Here is a 17,388-nt window from a genome sequence, read left to right as displayed (position 1 = left end):
GTTGTCAGACATATTTCCAATCATAAGAGTACCGGAACAGGCATACCTTTTCTTTTGGATGTCAAAAATATACACTGGTTTTACATTATCTCTGTTTCTGTTTACATCGTAAACATCGTGGTATAACTACTTTCAATCCGAGGTTATTATAGATAATAGCCGAGGATGTTCCGATTGGTACGACCCCGGAAATGTCACCCGTCATGTCCTTAAAAGCTTAATGTTAAAGCACTAAGTGGTGACAACTTCCATGCAATTTCCATGGAGTATTAGCCCAATATATGAATTTTAAACTAATAATAGGTCATTTTATGGCGGACAATGTGAACCTACAGTAACCTGTAAGTAAATGCATGTATTTAGCACCGTTAAATATATATGAATGAATTAGTAGTGTTCCGAGTGTTTCCGAATATCTCGTCCGCCATTTTAGTTAATCACTATTTAGACTCGTCTTAGAGTTGTCGTTTTCACCTTATTTAAACATGATGATTTATCAAAATGGATATTATAAAAGCAACATTTTATGTTAATCATTGTTACTTTAGTTAAACTTCTTAGACTTAGACAATGATAGCAAGAAAATGGTCGGTTTTGGGACATGCGTTTAGTTCTTTAAGTATATAAATTCTAAGAAATTTCGTTAAAAAACCCCAAATGCTTGAGCAAACCGTTAAATTATCATTTGTCTGATTCGTTACAGATTCGTTTTTCCTTCATAGAAATATAAAAACAAAAGCCCTGACCAGAGCAAAATGCCTTGAGATTTCCGAGTGGCATGGTTGTTTGTTTGACCGTCGATTTGTTCTTTCTGTATAAAAAGCGTATAAATATTCGTATAAAAAAGCATTTTTTTCTAGCCAACCGTTAAAACACCATTTGTCTGATTGCTTTTAGTCCCATTTGTTTAGAGGCCATAGAGGGTCTTCTTTACAGCAAACTCAACTAACTCAACCTAACTCAAACAAAATGTCCGGGCGATTTGCTTGATTATGTACAACAGAACCTCAATAATGAGACAGCTTGTGTTCTTGAGAAAAGTGGTTTTATATTAGAATGGTGTTAACCTCAGATTGTCTCAATAAGTAGTGTTGACGTGAAATTTTGGGGCATCATGTAAGCAATGAACTCTGAATTAAAATGTAATAAGATTTGGAGCATTCGGACACAAAGTCATACTTAAACAATGCATTTTTGTCTATGTCTATATCCTCGGTACGCGCACAGAGTATCGGCAGATGATTGAAAATTGAAGATCAACGTATAAGACGGTATGTTTGCATGCGTAATATAGTTCGGGAATACGTATAAATTGTTATGACTTACACTGATCTGGAATATTTCCCCACTCCTGCAATGAAAAATCATAGATAATGCCAATGACTTTTTGGCAATTTTATGCTAGTGTTTACTACTACTTCACTGACATGTGAAATATTTGTTTCGATTCCAACTGATTAAAGACCGTTAACAAACCATGAATTCCGTGCAAGTAAAATATTCGAAGACTAACAGATGAAAATGTGTTTATTATGCCCCCACAAAGTGGGATGCATATAGCGTTGCACTTGTCCGTTCGTCCGTCCTTACGTACATCTGTCCGTACGTCCCGAAATCTTGTGAACGCAACTCCTCTTAAACTGGATGGCAGATTTTGCTTCATTTTTCAGGGATGAACAACCTTAATGTGTAGATGGTAGTAAAGGAAGGAATTTTGCTGCGACCAAATTTAACAGAATAATGGCACTTTGTTCATTTTTTCACTATATACCATATATATGTTGTTAGTGGGGGCATCCGTGTCCTTTGGACATAGTTCTAGTTTTTTTAAATATTTTCTTACCCCGTCAAGCACAAAATCAATTTTATCTTTATCAATCCGGTGCTATAAATCCAAATCAGTTCAGGAACGGGGAAATATTCCAAATCAGTCCGAAACGATTACATACCGTGACTAAGGGCAGGGTGTTGCTCTTCAAGGTGGGGAGAGACAACGAGGAAGGGTGCTATGGTGCCTGAGAAGGCTTGAACTTGACTGCATTTGCTGGCAACAACCTGCCTTACCAGGGCTATCTTCTTTCATTATTGTCATGTGTTACTTTACTTTTATAGTTGCTAATTGACTGCTGTTCAGTGATCTTCTTTTGTCTAAATTTTTATTACCTTTGTGTAATAATTTGTGGAAAATTCACGTTCATGGAGATAAATTATTACCACTTTGTGCTTTAAGATTAACTCTATCAGGGCATGACCGGTTACATGTCCGGGGTCCGTATTCGACAGGGAAAGCTGTTCTTTGTGTCTAAAAAGGCGAACGGACCCTCATTTAATTAAGACTATTTACATAATACATTTATTTTAAGTGGTCTTTTTGAACAATTACTGTTTAATTGATGTTGACAACACTATGAAAAATTCCGTAAAGTCAAACAAAAATATGACACGAAACGATTAAAACTTCAACGGACAGCAATTTTATTTACCATGCTTTTAAGGAAATTAGGTTATGTATAGAAAAATGCTCTTAATTCAAATTTTTTGACCACCACTACTATTATCGATTTCATTTAATTTTTATTTCAAAGAATGAAATTTTTTCATTTAGAGGTGAAATCTCAGTTCCGTTGATTGTTCAATAAGTTCCAATAAACGAATATTGACCTACATTTTAAAGTTACATTGTATAAATGTCAACAGTTAAGGACTAGAGTACCTGTTTAAGAGACTTAAATTCATATCATAATGACGTTTTGCCTTCCCGACATAGAATATGCATGTGTGTATACCATGGTGGGTCTTTGCATTCTGGACCACAGTTTTTTGTCTCGCAACTTAATTCTACTGTAAGTACGAGTACATTTTATAACTCTCATATATGCATTATGAGGACAATCTTACAATGTGAGGACATTTTGCAGTCTATTAGGGACTTGACCTCGATACGCTCGGAATATTGTTCCCCACCTATAATGACAGTTCCCCAGCTATAACGACAGAGCTAACGGCTACAAACACAGTTTTCCCCAAATCAGTGGACGTGTCATCCTGCCCTGTATTAGTACCTGTATTCGTTCTACATGTATTTCTTGTTCTATTTCTAATGGATTTAAAAACAGTATGTAGTTCCTCGGAGCTTTATGATATTACTGCCTCGCTGCCGGTGAAATGTCACTGGGTTATTAAAGTATGCAGCCTGACGCTGATCATTATCTTTCATGAGCAGATAAATAACATTATTGTAAATAAAAAAGTGTTCATTTATAAAGCATTAATACATTTCTATCTAGAGTTCTTCAATGTTTAGAATTTTTGCATTGCAGTCATTGAAAGAGAGAAATGAAGTACAAAATGCTATAACAATGCACAATCCCCAAGCGCAGAAGGCAGGATTCGAAACATGTTTTGCAACATTTACACTACGCTAATCTTCACTTATTCCAGTGCACCTTAAAATGAAAATTTTAAGTCCCTTGTCGTCTACGGTAAGTATCTTCCCCATTGCCTCTAGTTTTTATTTATTTTCTTAACCCCCCGCCCCTTCCCCCGGTCTCCTGTCCCCTTCCCCTTTGTGGGCCTTTTATTATTTTCTTTAAATTCTTAATCATTTATAATTTATTTATTATTTAATGTTTAACCTGTCCGTGCTCTGTCTTTGCCCTGTCCTGTTTTTGTTTGGGGTCCGCCTGGGCTCCTTGCCATTGGTTCTTGTTGCTGGGTCATATGGGGGTTGCGTTCATTGAACGCCGCCTTTCCTTGTTGATCTTGTTTATCATATTTCAAACCATGTCTTGATATTGAGAAGTTTGGTAACATGCTGCACATTTTATCCAAAATGCTGGAATACTTGGGTTTGCGAAATGTTAAAATATACTGCTTGACTGTGTAAATTGTATAATAAATGAAGAAACTGATAAACACATGTTTTTCGTCATCATATTTTATTCACCAGACAAAAAATAAACACACAAAAAGTGCAAAAATATTATAAATTGAAAGTTTACAGTAAAGTTATTATTTTACTTTATATATCACTGTTTAAAACCATTTAAAACATGACAAAGATACAAATACATTGCTTACTAATATAATATACTAATATAGTATCTTTTGTAACTTTAATCTACCTTAAAGGATGACGAAAGAAACAAACGTCAGAATTACGTTTTGATGACGTCAAATTATGATGATGACAAAAATAAGAAAATAAAGTTTATTGATAACTTTTACAATTGTTATTATGTCTTCCGGGTAAATACAACTCTACAGAGCATAGTTAATACAGTAATTGAACTAGTTGGAAAAACAGAGGCTTTGTGCTTTGGTCAATAATGTTTTATTTTACAATAGCAGGACATGAACAGGCACATCCGAACCGAGCATGTAACCGTTGTTAACATTTCCGAAAATACAGTTTACAGACATCTTTGCCTTCTCGGACACTTTGGTCAATACCTACACATCAAAACCCCATACCGGTGTTAAAAAGCAAATTTACTCTACTGAACTATTTTATTTGATATGTTGTATATTGTTCATTATGCATGATGCAATAGTCATTATTTCTCTTCCTCGCCTCACTTAACACTTAATCCACTAGTGGCAACTGATTCTTCCAAGGCTACTAGTTCAGACCAAAATCAGCCGTGCTGACTAACCAATATATGCACTGTCATACTTTGAAACATTCCCTGCAATGATTAATTATTTGTCCAAAATTGAAAGATTTGTAAGCCCATTTAAGATACCCACAGTTGAAGACCTTATAAAATTATTTGTAATGCAATATCTTAAGGCCTTCGAAGCATCATGCTTGCAGACTTTAACTTTTCAAATCGTCCAAATCCATAATGTATTAAACCGACATAGCTGTTATCGTTTGATCCAGGTGTTCGGTATTCCCCATTGAGGTTGGACCACGTGCAGCCATAATACCACCACGCGCCTAGACGATTGACAGCACAGTTTGACAACTCCTTCGTGGTAAAAGCATGTCCTTTATTATAAGACAATCCGTACCCTGAAGTGTCTCCTGGAATTATATAATGTATGTAGGATAGTAATGAATGTACTATAAAAAATGACAAACATAACCAGAATTTAAGGTTAATGATTATTGTATTTATCTGATAAAAGTATATTCAACTGTGCCTTCTATGCAAACTTCAAACTCGAATGATAGGCGGAAAACTATGACTTGCAAAAGAAAGATATACTGACTACTGGGTACCATTACTACAAAAGACTGATGGATTCCAAATTTTCAACTTCGGGAATTCACCATTTTAACTTCATTAATTCACGTTTTCAACATACAGAATTCACGAATTCACGACTTCACATTCATTAATTTACGATATCATCTTACGAATTAAAGATTTCAAGTTCAGTTATTCACGATTTTAACTTCGTGAATTCACGTTTTCAACATACAGAATTTACGAATTCACGATTTCATATTCACTACTTTAGGATTTCAACTTATGAATTAAATATTTCAAGTTTTCAACTTCGTGAACTTACTATTTCAACTTTCGGGTGTATCTGTGTGATTGGGTTGTTTGGGGGTTTGCGATTATAAATTCATTGTCAAGCTTTGAATTACAAATCATATTAATTACCTGGTGTAGCCGCCACAAGTGACCCTATGTTAAATACATAGTTAGGTCCCGAGAGACTGAACCCGGCATGAGTCTCAAATGCCGTTACACCACTGGCTTTAGCCATGTCCGTCCGTATTTCTGTAGGACCTTTATCCGCCAACTCCTTTATATATTTCAACCCTAAAATTGAATGAATGTTCATTTGCTTAGTTTGTGAAATGCATAAATCTGTTTGTCGGGCATTGTAGTAAGTAGGGGGCGAATCACTCTTGTTTAAAACATCAAACATTATAATCAAAGTAAGAAACATCTAAATAGTTTTACAAGATTAGTCGAGCAGTACCAAATTTGCATGTTCTTAGATAATACGAGAGTTGTAAATTTTCATGTTGTAATCAGAAAGAATAGCATTTCTTTTTTCTTCTCACATCTAATAAATATTCAATTTTAGATATTCAGGTTTCATTTTCTGTTCCAATGTCCCATATGTGATTGTGAACTTTCGATTCTACAAAACATTGATTACGGATGTATCAGCTTCCAAAATTTATTGAACTTAATAAATCGAGAATAAACTTAAGTTTGTGTAACGCATTAGGACTGTTCATATCCATTCCGTATTTGTTACATACGTCTTAATATTGTCTTTTTCATTTTAGCGTAATACTATATTCTTTTCTTTATTCTTCCACAATACGGCCGCTCCGTGACTGTAAAAGGCCAGACCGGGAAACAATTTAAAGTGATGACAGGTACACGCTTTGAGATACTGCGAAAGCTTTGGCAAATTTCTAATGCTGGTTCTTTTAATTTTGCAGCATATTTCGAAAGTAGGACTTATTTCCGCAAGATGGATAACCCAGATGACTAAAAAGGGTACAAACATTAACCGCAAAGCAATTGTCAAAAACAACATTTGCGAATATTGTTACTGGTGACGAAAAAAAAAAGATATTAATGATGGCTTGCTCAACACGTTAAAAAGTCTATTTTTACATGATGGAACTGAAATTATTTTTTCCAGATAAATGTACCATTTGATGTAGGTTTAGACCACTAATGTCAGATCATTTGTGCGCTTCGTTTTTCTAGAATAATTATCCAAATTGTAAAAAAATGAGCCAACATGAAAAGCGTTTAAACGCTTTTCACTCAAATGTGGCTAAGAAAAGCATAAAAATACGATTTTTAATTTATTTCAAAGTATATGTCTTAACTATCTTTGCATAATTATATTTCTGTTTAAAGTCTCCCAGCTCATTTATGTAAGAAATTCAAATGCTATGTTTTTAGTCTTTTCAACCGCAGTGGAGTACCTTTATGGCATGTTGACATACATCTGAGCTTGTGAAGCAATTTTTGAAGTAGGAGGAGGGTACCATCTTGTCACACCCACTATACTTTCAATATCTAGCCTCATGCGATATTTTCCTTTTTCCAAAACTTACAAAGTCTTATCTAGTCGTCGATAAATGTCCCGATATAACATGTATAATCTTGACTCAGTCAGAAGTCAAATCAGTGACGAATTTTTTTAAATGGATCCAGAAATTAAAACTATCTATTTCAAATCTCAAAATTCAAAATTCAAATTTAGTTTGAGCTATTTAAGTGACTGCTTTTGTGATATCGTACAATACAAATTGCATACCGGACAACCCTCGGCAATAGTTAAAAGTAGTTTACCTAGCCAGAATTCGTCATCTGGAGTTCCAAAACCATCTTCATACTCCGGAAAAGTGCGATAAAAGTTTACATCGCCGTCAATACGTCTCTGAAAAACCTGAAACGTAAAACTTGTCATAAATAAGATGACTATTCTGACTTAATACAAATTGTACTTGTGGTAAAGGCTGATTATTTTTAGGTTTTAATTGTTTTATTGTTTATGTATCGGTGCAGTAATTTTGTACGTTCAATCGATTAAAGCTTAAAGCACCGCAAAAGTGCAGCGTCCATATTTCTTCCTTCCTTTCTTCCATTCGTAAACTCTTTGTGTTCTGTTCATATCTGTGTCATTTATGGATGGATCTTAAAATATTTTTAGCATAAGTGCAAGATCCGAATCTGTAGATCAAACGTAGAAGGTCATTCTTTAAATTGAAATACTTCTTTTTATTATTTTAAGTGCAATTATATTTGTGTCTGTTATTCCTAATAACTATGCATGAATGTCGTCCAGTAAGATTTCAATTCATTATTGAGTATAATTTCTAAAGAAGATGAAAGTACTCATTTATCACAGTTAATGTGATTTTAATGCACTGGACATGGCGACGTGTAATGCAAAATGAATATTTAAGCCGCGTCACGACAGAACCAACATAATGGGTTTGCGACCAGCATGGATCCAGACCAGCCTGCGCATCCACGCAGTCTGATCAAGATCCATGATGTTCGCTTACCAACCCTATTACAAGTAGAGAAACTGATAGCGAACGGCATGGATCCTGATCTACCTACCTACCTACCTACCTACCATCCCATCCGCTTACAAACTCCTACGTAGGAGTAATAAACTCCTAATTAGGCTTTTTTATCTCCAACGTAGGAGTTATAAAGTCCTACGTAGGAGTTGCAAAGTCCTACGTAGGAGTTATCTTTTTTATAGAACATGTTAAATTTGCACCAGGACGCTTCCCCGTAGTTAGCAGCTAAATGACGTCGCGTATTTTCATTTTCCGTATTTCCACTGTAAAAATTTATTTTTAATGGAAGTTAACCATATTTTCCGTATTTTCACTAGTGTCTTGATGGACTTATTTCTTGTAAATTCCTCGAAAAAAATACTAGGGGATGTCTTTCATATTGTCATGTCAAAGAAAAAAGAAGAAAAAAGAGAAATACGTCGAAATTACGAGGGGATATTTAATTATGAATGCAACTAGGCCAATATCTCGCTTTTTAAACCCTGTTTTGCATGAATTATGTACATGTTGTATAAGCTCTTAATTGATACAATACATGTTTAAATCAGTTCTGTCTAGCTGTGAATTGAATTCTTAGATTTGCCATTAAATATGTAAAATAACGAAACATTTGATGAACTGTTGTCAATTGCATTTCTTAAACATTTTTCTTTTTGACAAAACGCATTTCAATCAAATAACTGACGCAATAAGACTCACATCTGTAGCAATAAAGAAAAAATACTAAATATATGCCGTTGCATATACTCTTTGACAGTAACACACACTTGGCTTCCGCACAAATGGCCGTAGAGTGTTGCACTCTATCAAAGTTGAGAAAAAAAATCACACTTTCCACAAATTATCATAGTAGCACGGTCGAAGAACTGATTTCAGTTTTGAACATATTTGCTAATTTAAACGATCTAAATCATCAGAAAGGAGAGCCATCTTAATTGTAATTTCCTTGTCGGTTATTATATTTTCTTTTTAAGTATCATTTATGTGATAATCCTGTCCGTGCTCTGCCTTGCGCCATGTCCTATTTTTGTTTGGGGTCCTCTAGGACTCCTTGCCTCTGGTTTTTGTTGCTAGGTCTTTGTTGTCTTTGTTGTTTATCATATTTCATTAAATTTTAAAAGGTTATGCCCTCAACATTAGCATTGGTAATCACAGACCTTATTTTAAGCGAAGCCCGGGTGTAAAAAGAGTGTGTTGAGCAGGTGCTCTCTATAAGCCAGTCGTGTAAGTTAAATCATAACACAGAGAATGAAGTTACATGAGGTAGTTCAAACAGCTCGGTTATTGTAGATATCTTTCACTGTTGATTTTCATATGATTGTTAAAGAATTTCTCGAAAAAGGGAATGAAGGTAAGGATATCGGCTGAAACAACTGATTAATTTTAGAAACTCTTATTCCGTTATTGCACTAAGGTGACAATATGAGTTTGGACTAACATATAATTGTTAAAGAACTCAAAGAAAAGGTGTCAACTCACTGTCCATCCTCCACCGCTTGTTACCATGTCGCAGTAAACTGAAAGGGTTTGTCCGGATTGCCAGAGCTTTATAGTATAAATGCCACTAGTAGCACCAGGGTTGTAAGTTAGAATCTCTGAACAGTCACTTATTTCTGAAAAAAAATCGAGAAAGTTTTGATTCATAGAGAATAGAACTTATTTTTAAAAAAGTGAGTTATTATCAAAATATTGTATTATCATTGTTAACCCGACCTGCTACAATGTTGTACCTTCAGCACTGTAATTCGTATGGCTTTAATATTGCACGAGAAGGATATGTAACAGAGGGCTTTATTTGTGATCATGGCCCTTTTCGCATACCGCCTCCGTGGCCGAAGGGTTAGAGTCGATGATTTCTAATCCAGTTACCTCTCTGGCGTGGATTCGATCCCCGGGAGATGCTTTGGTAGTTTAGCGCGGAGGGAGGTAGTCTAGTACTGGTGTAACTCTCCAGGAACGATGGTTAGGAAACTACCCGCCTATATGACTGAAATACTGTTGGGGAAAAGGCGTAAAATGAAACAAACAAACAAAGCAGGCCTTCCATCGTGTTAGGTTATTTATATTATGGTTCCAATACTTCAATCTGACTGGTTTGAAATATTGAACCCATGTTTCGTCACTAAAAATAATGTTTGTAATTTGTCTTTGGTTGAAGTAAAAATTGCTTAAATTGGGTAGTACTCGTACCCTTTTTTGGTCAGCTGTTAATATTATGGTTCCATCTTGGTTTATTTTAAACCGTGTACATGCCATCACTTTTAATTATTCCCTGACTTTTGATACATTTATTTTGCCTGTCACAGGTCGAGCAGATTTTTCTGCATCTTTCACGGACTATGTCAGTCAATAAACTCTTTTTTCACCTAAGAACTATTTCATAAGATACCTTACCAGAACTATGAACTTCCCAAAATTCAGTAAAAATCTGCTTTATCGAATAATCGAATTTTGTGCAAACTTATGCCCCGTTTTCTTCAGTATTCTTTACCCGTTTTAGGTACAGTTGCCAATGACTCAAATGATTAAATTGAGACACTGTATCAAAGTTAAGGCTTGGATAAACTAGTATACCGTTGAAAATGTTTAAGATATAGTTATGAAGCCTTAGCAAAATCCACAAATCGTGCGTTATCGAACTGTGGTACATTACATATCGAACAACCCTCGCATATTTGTATACATAAAAATTGATAATTTAAATTTTTATTACAACAATAATGGTTTTTGGCAACGACATTGTCGATGTTAATGTCCGTTATGACGATATAAATGGCAAAAATGATAATGATAAAAATAGTTATGTTACAAGAAGAGCACAAATGGGCACCTGAGTAAAGCCACCGACGTTCCGTCAGCTAGTTTGATAGCTTCCTCACATGACAGAATCCAATGTCCCTGTCAGGATTCGAACTGGTTTGAAGTATGACGATGAGGATGATGATAATAACAGTGATAAAGAAGATGATAATTATGAATACCACCATCATCACTACCACTACCTCCACTACCACCACCATCACTACCACTACCACTACTACCACCATCATTACCACTACTACCACCACTACCACCACCACTACCACCACCACCACTACTACCACCACCACCACCACCACTACCACCACCACTACCACCACCACCACCACCACCACCACTACTACCACCACCACCATCACCACTACCACCACCACCACCGACACTACTTCTACTTTTACAACTACAGCTACTACCACCACCACTACCACCACCACCACAACTACCACCACCACCATCACCACTACCACCACCACCACCACCGACACTACTACTACTTCTACAACTACAGCTACTACCACCACACTACCACCACCACCACTACCACCACCACTACCACCACCACCACCACTACTACCATCACTACCACTACCACCACCACTACCACTACCACCACCATCACTACTACCACCACACCATCACCACTACCACCACCACCACCGACACTACTTCTACTTCTACAACTACAGCTACTACCACCACCACCACTACCACCACCCACCACCACCACCACTACCCACCACCACCACCCACTACCCACCACCACTACCACCACCACCACTACCCCCACCACCACCATCACCACTACCACCACCACCAACCGACACTACTTCTACTTCTACAAGTACACAGCTACTACCACTACCACTACCCACCACCACCACTACTACCACCACTACCACCACCACCACCACCACCACTACAACCAACCACCACTACAACTACCACCACCACCACTACATACCATTACAACCACACCACTACAACTACCACCACAACCACCCACCACCAACTACAACCACCACCAACTACCACTACCAACACCACTACTTACCACTACAACTACCACCACCACTACCACTACCACCACCACCACCACTACAACTACCACCACACCACTACAACCACCACCACTACAACTACCACCACCACCACTACAACCACCACCACCACTACAACTACCACCACCACCACCACCACCACCACCACTACAACTACCACCACTACAACTACCACTACCACCACCACTACCACTACCACTACTACCAATACCTCTACTACTACTACTAGTACTATTCTACTACTAGTACTACTTCAACACTACCACTACAACCACCAATCCACCGACACCACAACCACCACCATCAACACTACTTCTACTTCTACAACTACTAATACTACCACTACCACCACCACCACCACTACTACCACCACCACCACCGACACTACTTCTACTTCTACAACTACAGCTACTACCACCACCACTACTACCACTAAAACCACCAACAACACCGACACAACAAACACCACCACTTTCACTTCCGAAACTACCACCACAACTTCTTCCACCACTTCTACTAAAATAATAATAATGACAGTTATTATAGTAATGAAAATAGTAGCTTTTATAATAATAATAATAATAATAATAATAATAATAATAATTAATAATATAATAATAATAATAATAATAATAATAATAATAATAATAATAATAAATAATTATAAGAATATATAATGAAATATAATGATAATAATAATAATAATAATAATAATAATAATAATAATAATAATAATAATAAAATAATAATAATTACAAGAAAAAATAATAAATAAAAAACAATATAAATTGAGATGCCTTACTCTTTTCGCATATAGCATTCTCCCATTCTCCTGTAGGTAGACATTTTATTTCTGATTTAATTGCGCCATACCCAACGTCACAGTTTATTCCTATGGTATCAAGCAAGGTGTATTCATCTTTTGGTGTAAATATAATATTACCATTTGCAATTGTAGGTAGGTTTTTACATCCTAAAAATAAAAAAGAGAAAAAACAAACAAAATGATGCCGAATGACTATTATTGTATAATTGGGTATATTGAAAGATATCAAGACAATATAAAAAAAACAGTACCTTAAATTATTTGATTGTATTTGGCAGGTAAAGAAAATAAAAAGGTAGTTTTGATTAGATTTTTTTTACTAAAATCATTAATTCTTGAAATTTAGAATTATGTATTAAAAATGTTTTAACTAATCATTTGTATCATCGACGGCGACAAGTATTTGACCTTTATATTTCTGAAGCCCTTGTTTTGTAACCCATTAGATTCATCAGTACATGTAAATTGTACAGAAGCGTGGCGGTGACATGTGTACTCTTTTACTGACCTCGTGGTCATGAGAAAGATATACTCTCTCGTACAGGCGAGATGATATATATCGTTACAACCCGAAATTATCTCCATCCCACAACACAATTATCTTATGGCCTCGAGAAATTAACTCGCATTTGCTATAATCTCGTTCCCTTGACATGCTTATGTCATGACCACGATAATTTATATCGCATAAAATACTATTTCGTTCCGACGACAAGATTATTTCAATATTATCTATTTCCCTGATGAAGGTAATGACATGCCATCCTCTTATTTTTCTCGTGGCTACTACCCCATTCTTATGAGATAACATCGCGTGGCTACTACCCCGTTCTTATGAGATAACATCGCGTGGCTACTACCCCGTTCTTATGAGATAACATCGCGTGGCTACTACCCCGTTCTTATGAGATAACATGGCGTGGCTACTACCCCGTTCTTATGAGATAACATGGCGTGGCTACTACCCCCGTTCTTTATGAGATAACAATGGCGTGGCTACTACGTCCGTTCTTATGAGATAACATGGCGTGGCTCCTAACCCGTTCTTATGAGATAACATCGCGTGGCTACTATCGCCGTTCTTATGAGAATAACATCGCGTGTGCTACTAGCTCCCATTCTTATGAGAAACAATCGCGTGGCTACTACCCCATTCTAATGAGATAACATCGCGTGGCTATTACCCCATTCTTATTAGATAACAACGCGAGGCCACAAGATAGGAGCCCGTCTCTACGAGAAATTTATCTCATTTCAAAAGGATATAGTTCTATTATTTCAATGACATAAATAAATATATGTCAATGTTTGGATTTATTTTGTGGCCAATATCTCGGTTTCTTCTCGGCCACTGTACTTTTTACATTATTATACTGGTGAATCTTATGCAATGTCTTGATTGATAATCAAATCTATATTGTATAGTTTAGACTTTATAGACTTTTTCATTGGTATGTTTGATATTCGTAGCAAAGAAAGCAATAGCGGTAAAGATATTTACAAAGATACATGTATTTATTCGGAATATTAAACAAGAATCTTAAAAATATTTATTTATAATTTCTAACATTTTCATCTTGAACAACAGTTTTGAGTGCTATTCCATTTAGTTTTTTAAACAAAAGCTGAATTGTATACCATAACCGTCTTGAAAGGCAAAAATAAAGTATGCGACGCATACTTTATTCTTCTTTTCATGACTCTGAAAAAAGTTCATGTGAAACATACATGTGCACGCTGACGAAGACATTTCTTTTGATAAATACTATATTGAGAAACGAAACTTGTTTGTATATGTTGATGATAAATAAGTAAAAGAAATAAAACATTAAACAAATAAAAATAAATAAAAATCAAGATATATAATCTAACCTAGGATTGCATATACTCTCCATCCAACAGCCGGAGTTGTTGAAGCCGATTGGCTACCCACCAGCTCGCACATATTACTCCCCGAATTATAGTTAAATGCTACACTACCAGGAGTTTTATCCAACAGAACAGCACATTCCGACAAGGATCTTACTATGAATGTGGCCGTCACATCAGATGCACGCATCCCATCTTCAAAAATCGTCAATTTTGCACAAAAACAAAACTTAAATAAAACAATACTGAGACAGAAGGAGATAGATTTCAATAAATTAGATCTCATATTATCTTTAATCAGTTAACTTTAAAGGAAAAAAATCAGATAATCTTCTCCAATCAAAATCTTCTTTTTGTCGATGAATTAAAATTGTAAATTTCAACATATGAATTCATTGCAAACTTAAAAGTGCTTTTAGTAAAAGCTTACATTTTTTTCATTTAATTGTTGTTTGCTTTATTCCGCACTACACTGTACAGTTGGCATGCTTTCAATACAATACGATAATAATATCAATATCCAATGGTCTACTGTTAAGCCACAATGAATGGCGGCCGACTAAAAATGTTCCCATTTGATATCTAATTTACCTCGAAATAACAATATTGCGCTTTTTTCCCATTGACGCCAGACTTATCCCGAATATTGCGCTTTTTCCAATTTGACGTCCGATTTACCGCGATATTAACCCCTCAATGAAGCGAGATGTACTAGTAATATATAAACTCATTGGTATTCGTAATCTGTAATTGTATTATGTAAAACATATATGACTAAAAAGCTAACAATAAATTATCGACCCTTTATTTACTACTAACCGTCAACTAACTTAATCTAAATATTTGAAAATGGGCTTGCATCCGGTTGTCTAAAATTCATATGTAATAATTTGCAGAAACGACTTAATGTATTATTTACGAAAGACCGGTGGTGACTTCTGACTTCAGAGTTCGGATTTCAGACTTCAGAGTTCAGAGTTCAGACTTAGGATTTCAGACTTCAGAGTTCAGAGTTCAGACTTCGGATTTCAGACTTCAGAGTTCAGACTTCGGATTTCAGACTTCGGATTTCAGACTTCGGATTTCAGACTTCAGATTTCAGAGTTCAGAGTTCGGATTTCAGAGTTCAGAGTTCAGACTTCGGAGTTCGGATTTCAGACTTCAGAGTTCAGAGTTCAGACTTCGGAGTTCGGATTTCAGACTTCAGACTTCAGATTTCAGAGTTCATAGACTTTTAGACATTATAAAAAGGCCACGTCATTACACGTCATTTCCCGCACTTTCAGTTCAGTAATTACTACACCATGGGAAAAGGCATGTATTCTTGGATGTTATTTGGTAAGTTATATATTAGTACATTGTCTTTGTATTTGCAAAATTATATTTGTATGGTTGAGTTTATTTTAATACATGTTATTCTAGAATGTAATAAAATTTCTCAAATTAAGAATACTGTTTTGTTTGATGATAAAGTTGGTAAAAATGTTATCAAACTTAGCCTCGAGGCACCAGTAATCAGACGATTAATACACTTACTTCCCTGCAAAGAGAAAACAATGGGATATATTGTGTATTTATTTTATTTTTCTTTTTTGTAAATTTTTACTATGGACGACAACAACAACATGTTCTCAAGTCATATTTATTATCTCCTTTCGGCATCGATTTTAAGATCAAAATAAAAAAACTTCAAAGCAAGTGTCCCTTCTTAAAATGATGACCTAATGATAATTGGTTCCTGTCGATAATTGTCCCTTTAGGCTAAATGATAAATCGTAATGTTTTACAAAGTTTTTCTTTTATTTTGATCATTTTTCAGATCTTTATACTATGGCCTTGTTCTATTGTCGATTCAGTACTTGCTGTGTTGCAGTTGACAAGCAAAGAACTCAGGTGTTTCAAGTAAAGTTGGATCTAATACAGCATTACTTCTGTCGTGGATACAAGTACAAGGAAATTTAGCTACACTTTTGGTCATTCATGGAATAAGAATAAGTTATGACAATTAAAACGACTGTTAAGCGATTGAGCTTAATTAGAAGAGGTCCAGAGTCTCAATTGAAACGATTATAAGTGCCATTTTAAAAGAAAGTATCTGGAAGTGGGTCGATGTTTGGGTTATAAGACTATGTGGAGGCGGCTTAAAGATTTCTATGGATTACAAGTACGTAAGAAAAACTGTTCTTCGTTTCCTGTGGATAGCGACCAGAAAGTATGCAGAGACGGAAAGGCAAGCGTCTACTTTGTCGCCAATACTCATGTCCTAGTCCTGACTTTATCTGGCACATCGACCGATATGATAAATTAAACCCTTCGGATTTGCAATTCACAGGACAGTAGACGGATTTAGTAGAAAGATTATATGGCTTGAGTTGGGTCCAAGCAAATACCGATCCAAAAATAATAGCTCGATATTTTGCTAAACAGTGTAAAGGAAAGTGGTGCTTGCAGAGTTCGCAGCAGTGATACGCAGTGATCTGGGTACAAAAAATAGAATAATTCACGACAGTTTGCAAAATATAATTTCCGTTTGCAACCACCATGATGATCATTCAGCTTGAAAAGGCTTCATTCAAGGTAAAAGTACCTTAAATCAAAGAATAGAATCCATGTGGCATGCTTAGATGTCAGTGCATGGCTTTTGGATAAGTTTTTTTCAAAAATGACTTGCGAGACACAGGTATCTATTGCGATGGTGATATGTTCCAAAGAACAATGTTTAATGTATTGTTTGCACACCTGTTATACGAAGTGAATTGATTAAAATTTACGACATGAGTGGAATT

General features: G+C 35.7%; 1 protein-coding gene across 1 annotated transcript; it reads right to left on the bottom strand.

The window, feature by feature from the left end:
- Window positions 1–3,941: 3,941 nt before the first annotated feature.
- LOC132749395 (ficolin-3-like) lies at window positions 3,942–15,275 on the bottom strand. The gene is made up of 6 exons (XM_060739127.1): window positions 14,606–15,275; window positions 12,710–12,880; window positions 9,509–9,642; window positions 7,287–7,383; window positions 5,619–5,780; window positions 3,942–5,029 (listed from the first exon to the last, which is right to left on the bottom strand). Exons 1-6 carry the CDS (start codon window positions 14,886–14,888, stop codon window positions 4,788–4,790), a joined length of 1,089 nt encoding a protein of 362 aa, XP_060595110.1. The 5' UTR covers window positions 14,889–15,275; the 3' UTR covers window positions 3,942–4,787.
- Between the last annotated feature and the right edge of the window lie 2,113 nt (window positions 15,276–17,388).

Source organism: Ruditapes philippinarum, unplaced genomic scaffold (genome assembly GCF_026571515.1).
Source record: "Ruditapes philippinarum isolate M1 unplaced genomic scaffold, ASM2657151v2 ctg1957_1_1_1_1, whole genome shotgun sequence".
Lineage (NCBI taxonomy): Eukaryota > Metazoa > Mollusca > Bivalvia > Venerida > Veneridae > Ruditapes > Ruditapes philippinarum.
This window is presented reverse-complemented; position numbering and strand designations above follow the sequence as displayed.